The sequence below is a fragment of the Chlamydomonas reinhardtii genome, chromosome 7 (genome assembly GCF_000002595.2).
Source record: "Chlamydomonas reinhardtii strain CC-503 cw92 mt+ chromosome 7, whole genome shotgun sequence".
In the NCBI taxonomy this organism is placed as follows: domain Eukaryota; kingdom Viridiplantae; phylum Chlorophyta; class Chlorophyceae; order Chlamydomonadales; family Chlamydomonadaceae; genus Chlamydomonas; species Chlamydomonas reinhardtii.
In genome coordinates this window covers 3,962,684-3,983,394 of record NC_057010.1, presented here as the reverse complement: position 1 = coordinate 3,983,394, position 20,711 = coordinate 3,962,684, and the positions used below count along the sequence as shown (strand labels likewise).

The 20,711-nt window shown below is 63.7% G+C and overlaps 4 protein-coding genes across 6 annotated transcripts; 1 reads left to right on the top strand and 3 right to left on the bottom strand.

The window, feature by feature from the left end:
• Positions 1 to 1,483: 1,483 nt before the first annotated feature.
• On the bottom strand, positions 1,484 to 6,627 carry CHLRE_07g339750v5 (uncharacterized protein). Of its 2 annotated transcripts, XM_043064332.1 has the most exons (9): positions 6,236 to 6,627; positions 5,494 to 6,169; positions 4,829 to 4,966; positions 4,467 to 4,564; positions 3,956 to 4,074; positions 3,313 to 3,447; positions 2,886 to 3,025; positions 2,791 to 2,827; positions 1,484 to 2,626 (listed from the first exon to the last, which is right to left on the bottom strand). In XM_043064332.1, exons 1-9 carry the CDS (start codon positions 6,349 to 6,351, stop codon positions 2,427 to 2,429), a joined length of 1,659 nt encoding a protein of 552 aa, XP_042922900.1. In that variant the 5' UTR covers positions 6,352 to 6,627; the 3' UTR covers positions 1,484 to 2,426. The 2 variants fall into 2 exon arrangements, with proteins under 2 accessions (XP_042922900.1, XP_001692390.1); XM_001692338.2 differs by lacking the exons at positions 2,791 to 2,827; positions 2,886 to 3,025.
• Positions 6,628 to 6,779: 152 nt separating this feature from the next.
• Positions 6,780 to 9,997, bottom strand: CHLRE_07g339700v5 (uncharacterized protein). Its single transcript, XM_001692337.2, has 5 exons — positions 9,382 to 9,997; positions 9,027 to 9,134; positions 8,511 to 8,636; positions 8,076 to 8,120; positions 6,780 to 7,871 (listed from the first exon to the last, which is right to left on the bottom strand). The coding sequence occupies exons 1-5, from the start codon at positions 9,880 to 9,882 to the stop codon at positions 7,797 to 7,799; spliced, it is 855 nt and encodes a 284-aa protein (XP_001692389.1). The 5' UTR covers positions 9,883 to 9,997; the 3' UTR covers positions 6,780 to 7,796.
• A 48-nt stretch (positions 9,998 to 10,045) lies between these two features.
• Positions 10,046 to 17,457, bottom strand: CHLRE_07g339633v5 (uncharacterized protein). 2 transcript variants are annotated; one of them, XM_001692336.2, is made up of 10 exons: positions 16,402 to 17,457; positions 16,066 to 16,138; positions 15,713 to 15,794; positions 15,173 to 15,507; positions 13,512 to 14,866; positions 13,188 to 13,342; positions 12,795 to 12,994; positions 12,109 to 12,177; positions 11,757 to 11,861; positions 10,046 to 11,493 (listed from the first exon to the last, which is right to left on the bottom strand). In XM_001692336.2, exons 1-10 carry the CDS (start codon positions 16,674 to 16,676, stop codon positions 11,290 to 11,292), a joined length of 2,853 nt encoding a protein of 950 aa, XP_001692388.1. In that variant the 5' UTR covers positions 16,677 to 17,457; the 3' UTR covers positions 10,046 to 11,289. The 2 variants fall into 2 exon arrangements, with proteins under 2 accessions (XP_001692388.1, XP_042922899.1); XM_043064331.1 differs by having other exon boundaries at positions 15,173 to 15,504.
• A 140-nt stretch (positions 17,458 to 17,597) lies between these two features.
• CHLRE_07g339600v5 (uncharacterized protein) lies at positions 17,598 to 20,629 on the top strand. Its single transcript, XM_043064330.1, has 6 exons — positions 17,598 to 17,861; positions 17,943 to 17,993; positions 18,089 to 18,183; positions 18,293 to 18,498; positions 18,644 to 18,748; positions 19,002 to 20,629. Exons 1-6 carry the CDS (start codon positions 17,757 to 17,759, stop codon positions 19,484 to 19,486), a joined length of 1,047 nt encoding a protein of 348 aa, XP_042922898.1. The 5' UTR covers positions 17,598 to 17,756; the 3' UTR covers positions 19,487 to 20,629.
• The last annotated feature ends 82 nt before the right edge of the window (positions 20,630 to 20,711 follow it).

Genomic DNA, 20,711 nt, shown 5'->3' with positions numbered 1-20,711 from the left:
CCGTCAGAGCAGAGCCCTCCAGCGCCCAGAGCAGCCAACAGCGACCGCCTTGTCCGCTTCGCTCCATCTACTTCGTAACACTTCTAGATGGTCACCTGGCGCACCGGGCGCTGCATCGAGGCTGGAAATGCGGTAATGCTGTTCAAATGGTCAAGTTTCGTCAAAGGCCAGTAAACTAGTCGCCCGGCGCGCCAGGGGTCTTCTATGGGGTACTCCTTATAGGTCTATGCAAAGAAATCGGGCCGGGGCCTGGTCGCAACTGGGAATTGGGGGCGGTTGCCGACCGTTGCCGATCACATGGGGCGAGTTGGCCACCCCGCACCCCTGATTGGGATGGCTGGGCTGGACGACGCCGGCCGGGCTGGCGTTGGGACTACCAGAAAGGATGCGCCCGAAACCAACCTGGAGAACACCAGCGCCACCGGTGCCCAGCACGACATGTATGGGAGGGAGGGAGGGACAGGAGGCGTGATGCACTGCAGCGTAGAAGCTATGGCGCTAGGCGCGAGGCAAGCAACGTCAACCCCAAAGCAACCGCGAGGACATGGTGCGCAAGCCGGGCTGCGGGCTGTGGCTGTGCGCTGCGTGGGGTGACTAAAGGAAGAACTCTTGGTACGGGGAAGTGATGGATGCGGTTAAATGAGCAAGTGCGCCGGGCGGCCGAGGAAGTAACGACAGCGCGATCTCTGCATGGCTCATCCCGGGCGCACTGCGGTCGGCATGGGCGCGTGCGGTGCATGCCGTGCGACACCAGGAAGCCACAAGCAGCAAACACAAACGAATCCTCCGAAGGGGCGGCACGGGACGCAAGCAAACGCGGACAAGGAGGCAAGGGGTGCAAACAGCAAGCAGGTGACGGATGCGGACCGCATTGCGGTTCCCCACACCCGTCATGAAACCGGCAGCCGCACGGGGCGGCGGCTGCCGGCCGGGTGGGGTCAGGTGCGTTAGTGGGGTGGCAAGGCACACGGTACTCGACACACTGAAGCCCCTGGATCGGCCGGTATCGCCGGTGGCGTCATCTCCAGAGGGCTGTGTATGAGTTGGGAGGCCGCCGCCGCGCACGCCCGCAACGAATACTTCTTTTGAGATGACGCGACGGCGACACGCCGCCATGGGGGCGGCGGCGACATGCCGCCATGGGGGCGGCGGCACGTGACCAAGGCGGCCGCGGGGGTGGCATTTCTAATTCATCTTCGTTAGCCCGCCCGGGCCATCCAATGAGATCGACGGTAAAGCGCTCCCGCCCCAATTCAGCTTGCCTGTTGCGGGGCTCATATGTATGGTGTGCTTGGCATGGGGGGAGGGTCCAATCTGGTCCAACAGTGGTTTGCAGTGGCAAGAAAATGCCCCTAATACCCCTTGGGCGGGCGAGAAAGATGGGCATTTCCAAGGGTGCGTTCTCGGGCGTGGGGCTGCATACGGTCCCCGAATCTCGCCAACTACCTCTTTCCGGGGGTGCTTGGGGGTCGGAGAGCGGGCCAAGCTTCAGCCCTTACATCATGCCCTAATGCCCTTGCACTGAAGGACTGGTCTACCCACTCCGACCTCGCCAACCTGCCTTGAACCCTGTCCCATCACACACCCACTCCGCCCAGCTCCGCCGCCCTGTTGATGACCGTGTCCCCAACTCCGGCGTGGGGCACTGCCGCAAAGTCCTTCCTCTCTCTTTCTTCCCCTCTCGCACCAGCCACTAAGGGCATGGCAGCTTCGCTCGTCTCTCCTCTGTTCACTCTCAACAACTGACGCCAACGCCGTCATATACGGGTGCATGCGCAGTCACATCTTGTGCACATGCTCCGCTGCAGAGGTCGTCCACCGCTACCGCCTACCTGCCGAGATGCATGACACCCCAGCCAACGCCACCTAGCAGCTACAACTTTTCCAGAGCCAGCCACGCTCCCGACTTGCATGGGTAGTCCCTGACGCCTGGCGTGATTGATGAGCAGAATACACGCTACATAGCCAAACGCTATCCAAGCAAAACAAGACCTACTTTGTAGTCAGACACAGCTGCCCACTTCCGCCTGGATGGCATGTCCAGCACCACCCTCTGCAGACTTCAGACGTTTCATTTGGACCTTCAAGAGATGATTCATCGAAGGCGCCATCATCATGCACAGCAGGGAACGCTCCCACGCAACCGTGCGTGCATCTGGACTCTGAATGGTACACACCATGCCCCCCGCACACATCACTCACTAGCATCCTCAAACCATGGGTGTAGCCCAGCGCCTGGCCCTCCTCCTTCAACCAACTCGTGCGCGCTGCCCCATCGACCCCGCTCCCCCCGCAACCACACCAACCGCGCAGCAGTCAGGCCGCGTGCCGCACCCCGTCTATGTTTCCAATCACACAAAAGAACACCGGCCACGCCACAGCCCATCTCCTCGCTCCGCCATACGCCTTACTCGCCACCCGCCCCCCTACTCCGCCAGGAACAGGTTTTTGAGGATGGACTGGCCGCTGGCTGCCTCCAGCGCCAGGATGATGATGATGGCAATCATGGCAATGCGGCCGTTCCACGTCTCCGCGCTCTTGGTCCAGCCCCACTCCCACATCACCACCGGTGACGGCAGCGTGCGGCGCTCGCGGTCGTAGGCCTGCAGCAGCATCTCCAGGTCGCCTGGGGGAAGAGGGGAGGAAGGCGCAAAGAGTCAAGCGCAGAGCGTCAGGCGGACAGCGTCAGGCGGAGAACGGAAAGCGAGTCGTTATGCGAGCCACCGGGTGGCGCCAGGGCGGTCAAGGCGGGCCACAAGGCAGGCGAGCTCGACGGGACTGGGGACGCGCCTGGGGTGGTCGGGATGAAGGCACCACCGTCCACGCGCTGAGGAAACCAGCTAGCGGCGGCCCCCGGCTAGGAGCACTTTCTCCCGGCCGCGGGCATTCTCGTGACTGCTGCTGCTGCCGCTGCTGCCATTAGCGACAGTGTTGCTTGTGTCGCTGGCGCTACTGGCGCTTAGGCTGAGGCCGAGGCCGCTAGCGGACACGTAGGCGGTCTCTACGGTCCAGGCGCGCGGGATGGCTGCGTACGGTGGGAGGCACGCAAGGACACACTGAACGCACCAGACGTTTGACACAGCACATGCACATGCGCACTGTCGCGCCCATGCTGTCCGCATCCACACGCGCAACCTCCCCAAGCCCCTTCCAAAGACCACGCCATCATCCACGCCAGCCCCACGCTCGACCCCCAATCCCGACCCCAATCCCGACCTCACCCAACAACCCCTCAAACCCAAACCCAATGCCAACCGCCGAACGTCATCCGCCAACCGGCATCCGCGAACCAACCGCGACGGCGCGACTCACCCAGCGGCACCAGCGAGTCTGTCGGCCCGGCCAGGCAGCCCACGTAGGGCAGCGCCTCCATCACCGCGTCCGCCAGGTCGTCGATGAAGGCGGCGTTGGTGTTCAGCGCCGGCACGCGGCCCCAGTTGCGGATGCCTGAGGAGCGCCAAGAGTCAGAGCAGTTCAGGGCAGCGGTGTTGGTGGGTCTGCGCAGTGGTGGTGATGAATGGGTGGGTGGCGGCAAGCAGTCCCAGGCACGCAGGAAGACCCAGTGGGATGGGTCCTGGCTGGCTGACACACCGCGGACCGCGACCGCACATGAGTAGCAAGCCGTGCCCATCCGCAGTGCCCATCCACAGCCAAACTCCCCCGGCTCCATGCGCCCATGCGCCTTGCAACCCCAGCATAACCAGCACGGCCGTCTTAACCTCCACCGCCCTCTCCTCTTGAGCACCCCCCCCCTTCACTTGGCAAACTTGCTCCCTTCTGTCCCGCCATCCCCAGGGCCGCATCCCTGCTGCGCCCCTCTCCCCAACCGCTCCACCAAAACCTCCACTCTCTGTCGCCTCTCCGCTTGCACCCAGCCACCATCCGCTCCTTCCTTCGCCCCTGCCATCTCGCTTCACGCCGCACCCCTTCCCCCAAAACTCCGGCGCCTCCTCACCGCTCTCCTCCGCCAGCTCGCGGTACTCCATGTCGATCTCCTCCAACGTCTCAATGTGCTCGCTGACAAAGCTGATGGGCACCGCCAGCAGCGACTTGACGCCGCGCTTGCCCAGCTCCCTGCGGCAGAAAGGCGCGACGTGTGTACAGCGAAATAAAACCCCAGCGCTTGCGCGAAAGATAAGGCAGGCTGACACGCTGAGCCCCACTCGGGGTTCTTACTTGCCGTGATTACATCCATCCCTGCAACCCGCTCAGTCCCGCTTCTTGCGCCGTATGCTCCACACGCCCCGTCCACCTGTCCCAACCACCTCCCGCGTCCTTCTACCCAGCCCTCCTCCCGCCGGGCTCGTCGTCCACTTCCCCCTGGCTCCACCCAGGCCCGTGCATCCTCCCGTGTCCCCATCCCTCCCCATGGCCTCTCCTATTCCCTCCCCGTATCCTCACCCTTGTCCCGCTCCCGCGTCTCCCCCTCCCCGCGTCCCTCCCCGCGTCCCACCCACGGGCCTCACTTGATGGACTCATCCGTGTACGGCTTGAGCCATTCCGCGGGGCCCACGCGGCTCTGGTAGGCCAGCGTGTGCGTGTTGGCGAAGCCGCGCCGCTTGACCTGCGGTGCCAGCCAGGCCAGGTTACGCACACAGCAGATGCAGCCGTCAGCGGTGAGGAGCAGCAAGTCGCCGCCATGCGGATGCCTGACGAGTCCCTCACGCGTCGCCCCTACCCGCCCACCATGCCCACCTGCCGCCGCTGGGGCAGCGCCCTCTACCTGTCCCGCCGCTGCCGCTGCGCCAGCTTTCCATCCCTTCCTCCCCTCCCTTCCTCCCCTCCTGCCCCTCCTGCCCCTCCCGCCCGCCCGCTGCGCCCGGCCCACCTCGTCCGTAATGAGCCGCACGCACTCCTCCATCTCCTCCTTGTATGGGTCGCCCGCCTCCTCCACGTAGGACTTGGGCACGCCGTGCGCGGAGAAAAACAGCTCCACGCTGGGCACGTCCCGGAACTTCTTCAGCTCCTGGAAGAGGAGGGGGAAGAGGAGGGCGTGTGAGAGGAGGGGTTGTGAAGTGGGGGTAAGAGGGGCCGTTGGGATGGGAGGTGGGAGCGGCAGCAGCGCGCTGTGGTGCGTAGAGTGCAAAGGCACGTGGTTGTGTACGGTGGTGCTGGTGGGCCGTATATGCCTGGGTGCGGCGGCTTGCTGTCGTTGCCAGCGGTCTTAGTCGCACGGGGCTGCAACAACAACCACGCCGCCGAATACCCACCGCTACCACAGTAATAACAGTAATACCACTAAAATTGGTCTTGCGCCAAGGCGCTAGCATACACACTGCCACAAGTTTCCATTTGATCCACAGAAGCGCTTGGGGCTGTGCAGCTTCGGCAAGCGCGCCCCGGCGGCGCTGGCCAGTCGAAACCCTAGTCGCTGGCCACGCAAGCCCTAGCAGCCCTGTTCCTGCCAACGCCCGCGCAACATCCTCGCCCTGGCGACCAAACCCACTCGCTCTGCCCAACTCCACAACTCCCTTTACAGAATGCCACCCTCACCTCTACAATCAGGTCCGCCATCGCGCTCACGTAGCCCCGCCGCTGGTACCAGGACGGGATGACCGTGTGCCGCAGCGACTTGAGCGCGATGTCGCTCTTGAAGAGCGACTCAAGCAGTCGAAGGCTGGAGCCGCTGGTAGAGATGGAGAACTGAGGGTACAGCGGGAGGATGACCAGGCGCGTGACGCCGTCGGCCTTAATGTGCTCCAGCGCCTCCTCCGTGTAGGGGTGCCAATAGCGCATGCCCACGTACACGTTCGCAGGTTGGCCCTTGGCGCGCAGAGACTCCGCCAGCGCCTCCGCCTGCTCGTCTGTAATCCTACGCAACGGGCTACCACCGCCAATGGCCTCATAGCCCTCCGCGCTCTTCGGGGCGCGAAGCGTGGAGATGATCGTCGCGAGCAGCGGCTGCAGGAACTGAGCTGCCGCTGGCAGGCGAATAATTTCTGGGTCGGCGAATAGGTTATACAGGAAAGGCTTGACGTCGTCGAGCTTTTCGGGCCCGCCAAGGTTTAACAGCAGAACGCCGACCTTATCCACCGCAGGGCCAGCTGCTGCTGCTGCGGGTTTTCTAATGTCATTGGGGTCCACGAAGGAGACCACGTCGGTCGAAGCGGCCGTCCGGCGCAGCACACGCCCTCGCTGGACACCGTTGGTGGCACTGCACACGCCACGCCTGTGGTCGCGGACGCTGCTCGTTAGTCATTGAGCAATTCATAAGGATGCAAATTTATTATCGCACCGTTGCCGCTGGATAACTGGCAGGCCACGACCAGAGCAGCCAGCGACCGGCGAACACCGCTCCTCCACAAGCTGGGGACAGTGCACCGTCCTTTGCATCAATCCAAACGACGCCATCCTTACGAGAAAACGACCCAACTAGTTGATTGAAGAAATCAGGGAGCGAGTGGCAAGGGGGCTGGAAATCGACTGTCAGGGCCACATTCTGGGTAAGGACAAGGTGAAGCCCGCCAAACCTATTATATCGGTATTGCTATATCACTGTCAAGTTTGGAAGCTGGACCAACGAAGGTGTGCTGTGAAGAAAAGCCTCATATGACAATGAGGGTCATTGCATTTACTGCAAACGTCGCACCGCTCGCTGCAATTCAAAGCGCTTTCTACAGCGCTAACTCTTACAAGCTGAGTGTGTATGGCATGTTTACCGCGTAACTCCATGACCTGTAAACGCGTGAAGCTGCTCGCCACGCCACGCCCCCCCCCCCCCGCGGCGCCCTGCCGTTTTCCCGCTAATTGACAGGTCGCCTTCTAGATCTTCTTGCACTGAAACCTTGCGATTACATTATGTTTGTACCCTAAGCTTTACTCGGAGCGCACGTTCTCGCCGCGGCCGTCATCTAAGACCGCCAGCCTTGAGGACCCCGCGCCGCCACATGCATCAATTGAGTCCTCCAGCACTAAGCGACGTATCCCAACGCATGCCTTCGCCAACTCTGCGTGGACTCGCAAATATGAACCAGCAAGCACATGCATCATGCATGCTGAAACTTTGGTCATGCGGGCATGTCACACAACTCAAAACTCATCCGCCTGCTTTTCAGGCGCACTCCCCCGGCGCCCCGTCGTTTACTACCGTTGGCTCTTGTTTGGCCAACCAACTGATTGCTACCCTATGGTACTGCCCAAGACCGTGTTCAGTGCACTCCCACAAACAAACGGAGGGAGGCCGTCGGCTTTTCTGCCAGCTCCGAACGCAAGCTGCGCGCGTGCCTGCATTCAGGCCTCAAAACACCTGTACGAATCCACCCACGCCGCTCAGCCACTCGTTTCGCCCTTAACCCGCCCTCACGGCGCCCCAGCCCAGGGCCGCGCAAGTCACACGCGCACAGGCGCACTCTAGGTAAGTCATGGTCCGTCGTCACAATCGTTCCCGATTATCAAGATTAAGCACGGTCACTCACAAGAATTTCCACGATACCGCCTCAGCCGTAGGTCCAGGCCGAGTGCGCGCAAGCCGCAAACAAGCTCTCCGGCAACCTGCGCTTCTGCTTTGCTGCGGCGCCAGCACGGCTGCTCCTGGGGCACCACTGGCAGTTTCCCAGTCGGGCGCTTGTAACACCAGCACGCCACCTGCCATCGTGTCCAGCCTTCATGCCGCAATCTTGCCTACTCCGCGCTGCTCTTTGAAAGCTGTGCCTTCGAGCGCTCGGCGCCCTCCCGCCAGCGCTGCACCTACCGCTACTCCTTGCCCGCCGCCTGCCTCCATGCCGTCCGCCAAGTCCCAGCTCCACAGCTCCGCGGCTAGAGCAACTGCCGCAGCCGCTCCCTTAATGCTCGCCATCCTACAGAGTGGCGTAGCCGCCGGCCTCCAGCTGGTCGACCAGACTCATGTCGCCTGTCTTCACGATCTCGCCGGCCTGACCAGGATTGGACAACGCGGAATGCGTGGCGGATCGTTTAGTGGGGTGGAGAGATGACGCCGGGCACAACTGGTACTGCAGACACCCGCTGCGCTCAGGCGCCCTTGCCCGCACACGCCCGCACAGCAATGCCCGTACACTTGCGAACAGTCGGCCCCATCCCTCATCATCACAATCACACGTACAATCACATGCACGCACCTGCATGATGTGCACGAAGTCGGGCTTGATGTAGTCCAGTAGGCGCTGCATGGAGGAGTGTAGGGGACACACAAGTCAGCCCATACCCCAACGACACAAGACGCCGGCGCAGCGACTGGCAGCCGGGCACTTCGGCCCATCACGAGCCCTGCAGGCAGTGCTGTTTGCAGCTGCAGCTGCTTCTGCTGGCCGCAGTCTGCCTTCTTGCCTAACCATATGTTGTTCCAGGGCCTCCCTGATTAATATGGGATTTGTACTGGACACCTATTCCCTTCCCTTTTCATCTCCACATGCACAGCAAGAGCAATACCCTGTAAGACCCAAACGCAGTGTCGCGCACGCACGCGCCTCCCCGTTTCCTCTCAACACACATGACGCAACCCTTTCCCCCTTACGCTTTCTTTATATACACACACACGCACACGCCCCACCCACCTTGTAGTGCGTGACCATGAGGACACCGGTGTCGTCACTCCTGAGCTGGTTCACGGCCTTGGCCACATCCCGCAGTGCGTCGATGTCCAGGCCCGAGTCAATCTCGTCCAGGATGGCCATGTCGGCCTGCGGAGTGCGGGAGAGAGCGGTGGAGAATGTGTTCTGGGGCGGCATGTGATGTGGGTCTGCAAGGGTGCCTCGCCGCCCTCTCCTCAGCACGCACAAACCGCACGGCTCCGACACTGCCCTGCCCTGCTGCCCACGAGCTCCGCCACACGCCCCTTCCCCAGCTCGGACCATCACCAATGCCCCTTCGTCCTTGCTCGTGCCCGGCCTGCATGTGAGCGGCAGCTGAGCTGCCTGCTCCCCTGGCAGCCCCCATGCCGCACAGCGGCTTCTGCGCCGCCGCCGTCTCGCCACCCCCACCATCGCGCCGCCCCCGCCACCATCCCTAGCCGCGCCGCGCCCGATGCGCCCCTCCCGGCCAGATGCCCTTCAGCCAAAATCCATGCCCACCTCCAGCACAGCCAGCTGCAGGATCTCATTGCGCTTCTTCTCGCCTCCCGAGAAGCCCTCGTTCACGTTGCGGTTGAGGAAGGTGGGGTCCATGTTCAGCATCTCCAGCTATGACAGGCAAGGAGAGTTGCGCGAGGGGCAGGGGCGCGAGTCAGATGGGACAAGCAGCATGTGCCATTCGGTTACTACACAAGCAGAAGAGTGGGACGGCGCCCGTGGAACTCCAGGCAGGTACTTGCGGGCAGTGCCGCAAGAGGGGGTCGAGCTGTCACAGGCAGAAGTCTACACCCGGTGCGCGTGTCTCGTGGCGCGGTCCGCCAACACCAATTCGCCAATTGAGTGACAATTCACGCACCTTTGGCATAATGTAGGCGTAAAACTCCAGGGGATCCAGCTCCGGATGCCCCAGCGCCTTGCGGCGCGAATTGCAAGCCATCCGAAGGAAATCGACGTTGCTCACGCCCGGCACCTCGATCGGGGTTTGGAAGCTGAGGAACAGACCCGCGTGCGAGCGCTCCTCGGGCTCCATCTCAAACAGGTTCTTGCCCTTGAAAACGGCCGTGCCGCCCGTCACCTCGTAGTCCGGATGGCCCACCAGCACCTTGCTGAGCGTGCTCTTGCCTGAACCGTTCTTTCCCATGATCGCATGAACCTCGCCGTTGCGGATGGTGAGGTTCACGCCCTTCAGAATGGGGGTGTGGGTGCCCGCGATGGAAGCAGTGAGGTCCTTGACCTCGAGCATCACGTCGGCGGGAGCCGCCGCGCAGCGAACTGACACAGCATGAACTCGGCTGCTACGCTGCGCCACGCGGGTGCTGGACGCAATACGCGACGAGCGAAGAATCTGATGCGCCATTGTGGGCACTAGTTGCCAAATTATCGGCAGCTAACGCGTAATTGATGTCGGTCAAGGCACAGAAAACAATTGGGTCGTCTTGGCGAGCATTTGGCCTTTCCTCCAATATGCATGGTGCATTTCTGGTTCCCGCTAGCGCAAGCCCTGTTGCCTTAAATGTTTGGGACTCGAAATAAACTTGTAACGGCCATAGGCAGCGCCATACCGGGCGCTCGTGAAATATCCTCAAGCTGCCTCGACCCAAGGGCCTCTCTGGCCGCGCTCGCCCACTCCGCACGTCGCATCTCGTAAATTGGCTTTCTGCATCTGCTACTATGACGCCTCAGTCACTGTCGCTAATGATCAGCACCTCCTTAGCCTGCTTCGCCTTCTCCTCCTCCGCCAGCTGCTGCTTCGCCTTCTCCTTCGCCGCCGCCTTCTCAATCACCTTGCGCGCCACCACCGCCAGCTCCGTCACCTTGCCCAATCGTGTTTGGCGTGACCGGCCGGCCGCCCGCCGCCCAGCAGCAACCTTTGCTCGTTCTCTCTCTATCTCTCCCATCTCGTCCTTCCCTTTGCTCTTCCCTTTGCTCTACCTATACCAGGACCGCAAAATCACTCAATTCCATCCGGGTGGCGTCCACACATCAGCAACACTTTCCGCCCCTCGCGCGCCACGCCACCGTCCAGCAATGCCGTCACCGACTAGTTTCGCCGATCCAACAACCATTCATTGCGCTGACCTACACATTGGCACGTGTCGAATGCCAAGGGCCCAGTGCCTGCCATTGTGCGTCTGTGCCCCTTGGGCGTCCCCCAGCTGGCACGCCGCCGTCACGCGCGGGTATCCTCCCGCCGGCTCCCTGCCAAGCCCTCCTCGCTAATGCCCTCCCTCGCATCCGCGGCTTTCGCTCGCCGAAGTGCATAGCACCGCACCCCAACGTCAAGCCAACATGTCTTTGAGTGTGAACCAACGAGGATGCGTGAGTCCTGTCCCATCGCACACTCCATCTACTGTCAGCTTGTGCACATTAGCACCAGCCCAACGCGGGTCGGCGGAGAATGAATGATCCCGTCACCTCAAAAGAATGTCACTACCTCATGGTTTCGTGCGCCAGCCAGAATTGCAACGTAGCAGGCAACATGCCCAACACATCAGTCTCTCTCGTGGAGGACCTCATCAATGTTGGTATAATATGCGATGCAGGCACTGGCCCTCTGCATTCACCAACGATTTTGTACTTTTGTATGGCATGCATATCCGTTAAACAATCTGGATAACAGCTCGGTTGAAAGTCATGTTGGGTGAACGACACCCAGCCACACCATAACCCACGACCATAACCCCACCGCCGCATCACAAGGAACGCCTCACACAGGAAGCCACGCACACACACACATGTACACACAGGTCCCCCGGCTGGTGAATCAAGACGGGCCCGCGACACGGCCGCCGCTGCTACTACGCGAGCCGGCGCCGCTACCGGTCCCACTGCCGCCTCCGCCTCCGCCTCCGCCTCCGCCGTTGCGGCCGCGAACGGGCGTGCCAGGCGGCGAGCGCAGCACGGCCTTGACGGCGGTCCGCTGCTCCGGAGACAGCGCGTCCGGGAACTCCACCTTGAACTGAACCACCTGTGGGGGGCGTGTGTGCGTGCGTGAATATGCATGTGTGTGTGTGCGTGTGTGTGTGCGTGTGCGCGTGTGCGTGTACTGCGCATCTGCTGGACATCAGGTGGGTTGTAACGGCGTGTGCGGGGGGCGAAGGCCTCTCCACACGGACTCGCGTCAATGTTGGGTAGCACACACCAAAACCTAGCTTGCTGCCCACAGCGCAACAACGGACTCAATCACACACACGCACACACACACACACACACACACACACACACACGCACCATGTCTCCGCGGCTGTCCGGCTGCCCCGGCCGCGGCATGCCCTCCCCCGCCAGCACCACCTCACTGTCCGGGGCAACCACCCGCGCGCCCAGCAGCAGCGGCACCTGCAGGGAACAGAACCAGCAGGGCCCGGCAAGCCGGGATCCCTTATGAACAACATCGCAAATCGTGAGTGAGACACGCAGCAGTTGACGCGAGCCGGGCCTGTGGTGCCGGCGCAGTGCGCCGGTGCGTGCAGCGAGGCGTGCTGCGGGGCGCCTCCAGGTGGGTGATGCGTTGATGGTGAGAGCACGGCAGCCGTGCGGGTTTGCCGCCTTGAACTGGTCCCGCATCCCCCCTCCCCGCCCTCACCTTGCTCCCGTCCAGGCGCCGCAGGTGTACCGTGCCGCCGCCCAGAGCTGTGGCCAGCGGGATGATGGCCTGGGCGCATGTGTGTGTGCGCGTGTGTGGTTGAGTGGCATGGGTGGTGAGGGTGGTGGTAGGAAGACGCAGGTCGGTGCGCTGACGTATGGCGACCTGCGCGTGCCGCACGCGGCGCGCCCGCACACCTCCAGCGGCACAACACGCATCCACTCGCAATTCACTGAATTTTAAATGACCTGGCGACCAGCCGTCTAGCACTCCTGCACTCCGCCACCCACATCCTTCTGGTTAATGGGAGGTAGCACGCCGTTTCACTCATACACATACTTGCTCGTACACACACGCCCTCACACACAAGCCCCTTACCACATGCATCTTTTGTCGACCCTCGCCCTTTGTGGTTTCCTAACATGCGCGCGCACGCACGCACGCACGCACGCACGCACGCACGCACGCACGCACGCGCACGCACGCACGCACACACACACGCACACACACACACACACACACACGTGTCCGTAAACCGTCGCTCTTTAACACACACACACACGTGTCCGTAAACCGTCGCTTTGCTGCATCGCATACACTGTCTTTGCGCAATGTTTTCCTTGTGCTCGTTAACACACACACACACACACACACACACACACACACACACATACACGCACACGCACCTTAGTGACCAGGTCGTCGCCGCGGCGGGCGTACCTCGGGTTGGGCGCCTCCGCCAGCACCACCACCAACGGACCGCGCGGCCGCGACCGCAGCAGCCGCCCGCCGTCCGGCCCGCCCTTGCCGCCCGCCTCGGCCGCGCCGCTTGGGGCGGCGGCGGCGGCGGCGGCGGCGGCGGCTGCTCCCAGCTCGGCGCCTAAGCCTGCGGCGCGTGTGACTGGCTACAGTACTCGCCCGAAGTCCCCAAACCCAGCGAAAGAGTCCCTGGGCTAGCGGTGCTGCCACAAGTACTTGTGATTGCCAAGAAATCTGGTTCATGATAACATTTGACGCCACAGGCCCTTCGTCTGACCTTGACGCTCCGTGTCACCCAACCCACCCAACCACCTACCCACCCGGGAAAGCAAGTCGTGTGCCCGGCCGCGCGCCCCGCGGCACCACCACCTCCAGCTCCTCCACTTCCACCGTCTCACCGTCACCGAGCCAAGCGCCGGCGGCGCGCACTGCGCCGTTTGAGCCCCGCTGCAGGCGCAGGCGCTTCGTGGCACCTCTGCACATGGCGGCGGAGGTAAGTGATAGCACACATGTGAAGAAGGGAAAACGAGGTTTGTGTTGCGATGTGGCCTTGCCTTCAGCAGACGCAAGTGAAGGCCTGCATGCGCCAGGAGTACGTGCGCTGTGTACCTGCCCTATCACCCCCTCACATCAGCCCTGCTCACGTGAACACTTCTTCCAACGTCACTTCAAGCTCCACCTCAGCCGCACCGCCGTCACCGCGATACCATACACCTGCTGTTCCTGCTCCTGATACTGCGACTGTCGGCCTACCGCCGCCGCCGCCGCCGTCGTTGTCGCCGCCACCGCCGCCGCTGCCTCTTGCATCCAGCTCCGGAGTGCCCGCCTCGTCCATGTCTGAGTCATCCTGTGTTAGGTCGACATAGTTGGCGGCGAATCCATCCCTTGGCTGTAGCGGCGGCGGTGGCGGCGGCGGCGGCGGCGCTGCTCTGGCTGCTACAGCCGGCGGCGGCTGCGGTGCTGCAGCCTCGGCGTCCTCAGGGCCTGCGGGCGCCGCCGCCGCCACGGCATCCGACATGCCGGCCTCCTGCGGCGCGGCCTCTGGCCCAGGGCCGGGATCCAGCTCGAATCCACTGATGACCCCGGATCTAGATCCACCGGATCCGTGCCTGGATCCGGGCGTGCACTTCAGCGATGTGGATCCGGTGCCAGAGTCAATGTCCATTGGCTCGTAGCTGCCAGCCCTGGCGGCAGGGGCCGGCGGCGGCACCGCCGCCGCGGCTGCGGCCGGCGCGGCAGTAGCAGTACCTGAGCCCATGGAAGTAGCAGCAGCAGTATATGGAGTGGTAACGGCGGCGCCAGGAGCAGGGGCGGCCGGCGGCGCTACTGCCGCTGGTTGTGGGGCAGCTGGGCGTTGGACAGGCGGCGGCACCCAGCCGGCCGGTGGCGGCGCCGCGGCCGCGGCCACTCCCGCTTGCCTGGCGGCGCCGCTGGAAGTGCGGATGGGGATTATACGAGGACCCGCCTGCTGCGGATTCGGCTGTGATGCCGGCGGCTGTGGCGGTGCCGGCGGTGGGCGCCGGTGCCGCGGGATGGGCGGCGGCTGCCACTGCTGGTGCGGTTGTGGGTGCGGGGCATGCGGTGGGGCAGCCGGGCCTCTGTTCGGCACCCCCGCAGCGCCCATGCCCATGGGACCTGCCGCCGCCGGCGCTGGTGCCCCCATGCCGTGCCCCTGCCCGTGATTCGCAGTACCACCACCGCCTGCGGCAGCAGCCGCGCCGGACCTCCGAGCGCCCGCGTTGGCGCCACTGCCGCCCCCAGTGCCGCCGCCGCCGCCGCCACTGCCGCCGCCGCTGCCTGGAGGCGCCCGGCCGGCCGCGCCAGCGCCTGCAGCCATAGGGCTGAAGCTGGCGGGCCGAAGCCCAGGCCCGACACCTGCGGCACCGAAGGCTGTGGTTGCTGGCCCCGGCCTTGTTGTGGGGCCGTAGCCGGCGCCACCGAAGCCGGCGCCGCCGAAGCTCGCGCTGCCAAAGCCGGCACCTAGCCCAGATCCGAACACCTAAGCCGCAGTGTCAGGGTGCAGAGGACTGAGAGGGGTGCAGTATGGGCGTTGGGGTACATCGGGCGGGGCTGGCAGGGAAAGCACCATGCATGCACCGCGGGCCTGGGCATTGCCATCTGCTGTAATCAGTCCCATGCAACCTCCCCACGGCCCCCGTTGTAAAGCATAGGCCACGCTCTCCTCGTCACTCTACTGCATTGGGTTTGGTTTAGTATGGGCTGGTATCTAAAACGGTAAAACCCGCCCCCACAACCCTACGACCGCACAACTTCACATCCCTGCTACCCCCCATCCCATACACACCTGGTTGAAGACCTGGTCAGCCAGGGGGTTGCCCGTGAACACCCCGCCGCCGCCGCCGCCGCCAAACATGCCAAAGCTGCTAAACAGGGAGCCGAAGGGACTGGCGGCGCCAAACAGGTCGCCGAAGGGCCCGCCGCCGCCAACTCCGAAGGGCCCGCCGCCGCCAACTCCGAAGGGCCCACCGCCACCGGCTCCGAAGGGCCCGCCGGCAGCATCGCCGCTGCCGAAAGGGCCAGCGGCCCCAAAGGGCGGCGGGGCGGCGCCGAAGAAGAAGCCGCCGTCACCGAGGCCGCCGCCTCCGAAATCATAACCGTCGCCACCAGCACCATTTACTGCTGCGCGCGAGGGAACGCATCCACATGGCACATAACCAAGCATGTGAATAACGTGTGCCGTACGCAAGGCCATACGGCGGGTTGCGCGCAGGGCAGCGCCACACACCCACACTGTATACTTGTCTGCCACCATCACGCATGCAACCAGCTCGGCCCCACGCACCCAGCCCTCCCTCCCTGTGCCGCCCGCGCCGGCCTCACGCACCTGCGCCGGACCGGCGGCGGCCGCGGCTGTCGTACTCGGCCCGCCGTGCCGGATCCGACAGCACCTCAAACGCCTCCGTCACCTGCACGTGCATGGCGAGCGTCATTATGTAGTGCATACTAGTGATGGAGCTACGCCTGAGGCAAGCACGTCATCATCTCAGGCAACGTCATGCGTGTCCCCTTCCCGTTTCGCATTTGCAACACCTAGAAGTACGCACGCCGTGCAGCCCCCCACACCGCACACGCCACAGCCGTGGCAATGCCATCCAGCCTTATCCTCCACGCAGCACAGAGCGTGCATAACCCGCACGCAGCGCACGGTACGCGCCAGCGCCCCCCCCCCCCTCTCACCCTCCTGAACCGCTCCACTGCCACCGCCTGCTCCGGCCCCGGGTTCTTGTCCGGATGATGCAGGCGCGCGCACCTGCACAGCGCCGCCCGCACGTGCACGTGCGCGCGCACACACACATGGAGTGAAGCCCTAGGGACCTTCCCACTTGCAGCCGCTGCCTTAGGGCCCGTGCCCCGATGCCCACGCCCTAGCGCCCCTGCTTGGTTGTGACCGGGCCCGGTGCTGCACCAATCCGGGCCGCCGCCAGTCGCCCGAAACCCCTCCCATCCGTCCCTCGGCCCCCGTCTCCCGCGGCCCACCGACCCACCAGCCCACCCGCTCCCGCAGCCGCCCACCTGCGGTAGGCCTTCCGCAGCTCCTCCTCGCTGGCACCGCTGGACACGCCGAGCACTTCGTAATGGTCGGCAGCCGCTGCAGCTGCCGCCCCCGGCGCGGCCGCCGACCCCACGCCAGGGCCGCCTGGGCCGCCCGCCGCAGCTCCCCCGCGGTGCCGATGTGAGTGCTGTTGCTGCGGTTGCTGCTGCTGTTGCTGCTGTTGCTGCTGTTGCTGCTGTTGCTGGTGGTGGCTGCGCGGCGGGTGCCAGCCGTGCGGAGGCGGCCGGCCGGACATGAGCGCAAACAACTTGTCTGAGCGCGAGGCTCTTCCTTCGGGGTTGCTTGGTTTCGCGTTCGTTGACTGCGTTGTCTACAAAGCGAAAACCAGTCTGCGGGGGAAGGCGTCCTACGGCAGTCTACGGCGACAATTATCGCCGCAGATACTGCGCGGTGACCAAGCCAGCTCCTTGCCCCGTGGGTCTGCAGCGGTGGGCACTCGCGCCACCTCGCACCCCCAGCCCTGACGCGTGTCCCGCGTGCATCCGCAGCATGCGTGGAGGTGGAATGCAGGCTGCAGGGGTTGGCGAAGACAGCGCGTTGGAGGAGGCGGGAGGCAGAGCGTCGCTGCGCGTGGAGGGCGGCCTGGCGCCAGCTGTGCCAAACCCAGAACCCCTCCGGTTGGTGCCTCTGTCCATGGTGTCTGAATGGGTTCGCGGCACTGCCAGCAAAAACATTCGCTCCAGCTCCGGACTGGGCGTGTAGACATGGTGTGGCTGGAGCAGGGCAAGGGAAGGGGCACAACGTGCGGGAGTAATTAGGCCCACTGTGTTCGCCTAAATCCTGTGCCTTCGATGTGAAGCACGAGTGCGCCAAGGGTCTACCACAGTCAGCCCGCAGCTAAGGTCCGCCCGAGAGGGGCGGGGCAAAACCCAAACCCAACGTGATGTCAATCCGGGCCGCCGCCAGTCGCCCGAAACCCTCGGGCGCTCGTCTCCCGCGTGTCAAGCGAAGTCGTCCAGGCTGTTGCGAAACCCCGCGCTTTGTCCCTTGGCTTCCCGAGGCCGGACTGCTGCAAAATGGATGGAAACAAATATAGATTGCAAGGTTCGCAGGCGGCGTATGTGCAGAGTGGCGGATGTAGCTCCAGCCATCGCGGGCAGTTGCTCGCCCTCCACGGCCGACTGAAGCCCAGAGTGTTCCCCAAAGTTTCATACTCATACCAAACAAGCTGAATTATCCTTAAAGCCGTGAAATACATAACCGCGCACGTTGCTTTACACGCGCTCAGGAAGCCGAGGCACAGCTGGCACCCAGCCTAGGGCACCGGGGCGGGTGCTAGGAGCTTACATATTCTCACCTTGTTGGCAGAGAAGGAATGGAGTCCTCGATGGAGTCCGTCTCAACAGCATTCGACCAGGGTAGCCCCAGCACCAGCCAGGCTGGGGACGCTCCCACCGGGTTGACGTTTATCAAGCATCAAGTGAGTGTGGTCATCCTCGCGTGGCGCTGCTTTTGGCCCAATAGCGCAGGCGAGCTGAAGCATTACTTTGCCCGGCCGCAGGTTACAAAAATGGACACGCTGGCTGGGCTAGCAATCAAGTACAATGTGTCGGTAAGTCGCTGTCGACGTGAGTTTTGGAGACGCGAGGGGCCTGGGTTTAAAGGATTTGTAGCGAAGTCGCGCGCCCGCCCCTTCTTGCGACGCAGGTTGGGGACATCAAGCGCGCCAACGGCCTGCTCTCGGACTCAGCAGTGTATGGGCGGGGGACAATTCTCATCCCCTCTGGGCATTTGCCAATCGGGTGAGTCGCGCGCATTTGCAACGGGCGAAGGGCACCTGAAACGCTACCTTGCCTGAGTGGCGGCGCGCCCATCTAGCGCTGCTAACATTTATGGGTTCGAGCTGCGCAGGGAGGAGCTTCAACGGATTTGCGCTCAAGTGCTGGCGGGGGTGAACCGCGACCCAGTGCTCCACGCCGAGCAGGCGCAGCATCCCGCCTCCTCTGCGCTCGGACGGATAGCAACCACACTCAACGTTGTCAACGGGCAATCCTATCCAGCGGATATGCCCCTCTCGGAGGCGGCCTTCTACGCCATGTGCCAATGCGGGGGCTGTGGTAAGTTTCCGCGGAGCACAGCGCGGGCGATGGGACGCGCTAGTCAGCACCGCGAGCGTAAGATGCCTCGTGCCAGCTCGCTGCTTCGGGTTTCCGGGCGACGCCTGCTGTTAACGCCCGACGTGGCGGTGGCATGCCTGCGCAGGCCCCATGGATCCCAACGGGCTCTGCAACCGGAACCTCCAGCCCATCGAGCTGGAGCTCACGGACCGGTCCTCGGAGGGGACATACTTCCCGCCTGCCAGCGCAGGTGCGGCGTGGCCGTGGAGGCCCCCAGGGGCAGGGGCACTGGATTCAGGGATCGGGTTTTGGGCAAGCCGCCGTCGTTGGAGCTGGCGGTTACAGTCGGACGCGGGCAGGGTTCGATGCGTCCGAGCGCCGCCTCATCCGCCACGTGTGCAGTCCCCACTCTTGAACAGTATAGCTTCGTTTATGTCGTGCGCGTCTGCGTCTGTTCACGCCCAACTCCCGGCCCCTGGCGAAATGCTCCCCGCTCCCCACAGGCCCCACGCGGCAACACGACGCAGCAGTGCGGCTCCGGCGCAACGGCCGCGGCGGCCCTGGCGGTGATGACGACGACAATGACAGCGGGCACAGCGGCTGGGGCTGGGCGCAGCGGCCGACGCCGTACGCCGGGGGCCCGCGTCTGGGCGGTGGCGTTGGCGGCGACACAGGCTCCGACAACGGCCAGCGGTTGGCGACGTGGTTCAGCGAGCTGGGGAAAGCGATCGGCGAAGGTGTGTCGCAGACGGTGGCGAAGGTGAAGGAAGCGGCGAACCAGCCCGTGCTGGCGCGGACGTCGGGGAACGGCAGCGGCATGGGCGGCTTTGGCGCGGCGGCGGACGCAGTGCTGTCGTCGGCGCGCGGGCGCAAGGGCTCCGCGTCAACATTGTTGGGGAGGGCGCCGTTCGAGGGCGGCGCCGGCAGCTCGGTCGCGGGCGGGTCCGGCGCGTATGTCAAGACGAAGCATGGCGGCAAGGCGGACTGAGCGGACCCTGCCCGGCGCAGCGCGCGGCGCGCACGGCTGCGGTTTGCGGGTGGTGGTTGAGGCGTTGACTGGAGCTGGCGGCTGTGGCGGTGGCGGCAGGCAGCAGCGGCGGGGTGTGCCTGATGCGATACTGGCTGCTGGGAGCTGGGCCAGGCCGAGTGTGGCCAGCTCGCCATGCTCATGCCGAGCAGCTGCAGGAGGTGTTGTCGGGTACGTGCACAGAACTGACACAGGCACAAAATGAAGAAAAGAGAGCAAATCCCATTCATTTCTGCGCGAGGGATTAGTCTGGCTCTCTCCATTCGCGGGTCAGCAGAGGAGAGCGGGAGAGGCGGGCGCACAGGCCGCGGGCCTTGTTTGGGGGACGGAGGCGGCAGGGGCGACAGGCACGCGCCGGGAGCACAGGGCGTGGGACACCCCTGTTTGGCTGGAGCCACTCGCCTGGAGCGGCGATGTGTTACCTAGTGGGGCTCTCGGGACTCGTTTGAGCTCGTTGGTCCAGGTGCAATTCTTGTTTGAGGAGGGTGAGAGGTGCATAGGCACTGGGTCTGTATGCACACAGGTTCACCCCGCAATGCATTCACAGTGTGTCAAGAGTCGTCAAGCGATGAATTGCACGCATACCCGTGCCATAGTAATGATGGGAAAGGGGCCTTCCCAACGTATTCAGACGTTTGACTGTGGGTGAGAAGACTCGTGCTTGTTAACCAGGCGTGATGCGATTCCATGTTATCATGTTGTGGTGGATCGATCGGCCGAGCTGTACAGCGAACGGGTGCTACGGATGCAAATAGATGCTAGGAAGCCGTCAGGTGAAGGCACAGGCGGTCATGACTTGTCTACAGGACTTCTTTGCGCCAGGTTGGGCGCAAACGTGTAGGCTGCTGAGCATACATTGAGAGAGGGGCAGAGTCCACTAAACCTTGAAGTTAGCTATTTTGTACGATATACTGCATGTCGTGAATACTGCGTGGTTGGTTGCGGTGATGGCGACCGTCTGTGAGCTTGGGCGGGTCTACGGGAGGATGGCGGTTTGCTTGCCGCGGCAAAAGGTGTGGCGCTCTCGCAGAAGCCCGCGAACTGCGGCCCTGCGGCGCGCGAACTGCAAACGGATTTGGCTGCTCCTTGTATCCAATAACTCCCATATGTGTGAAAGCGGCGGATCCAGGATAACCAGAACACCGCAGTGAGCCACGAGGTCGGGCTGACACTACCGTACTATGGT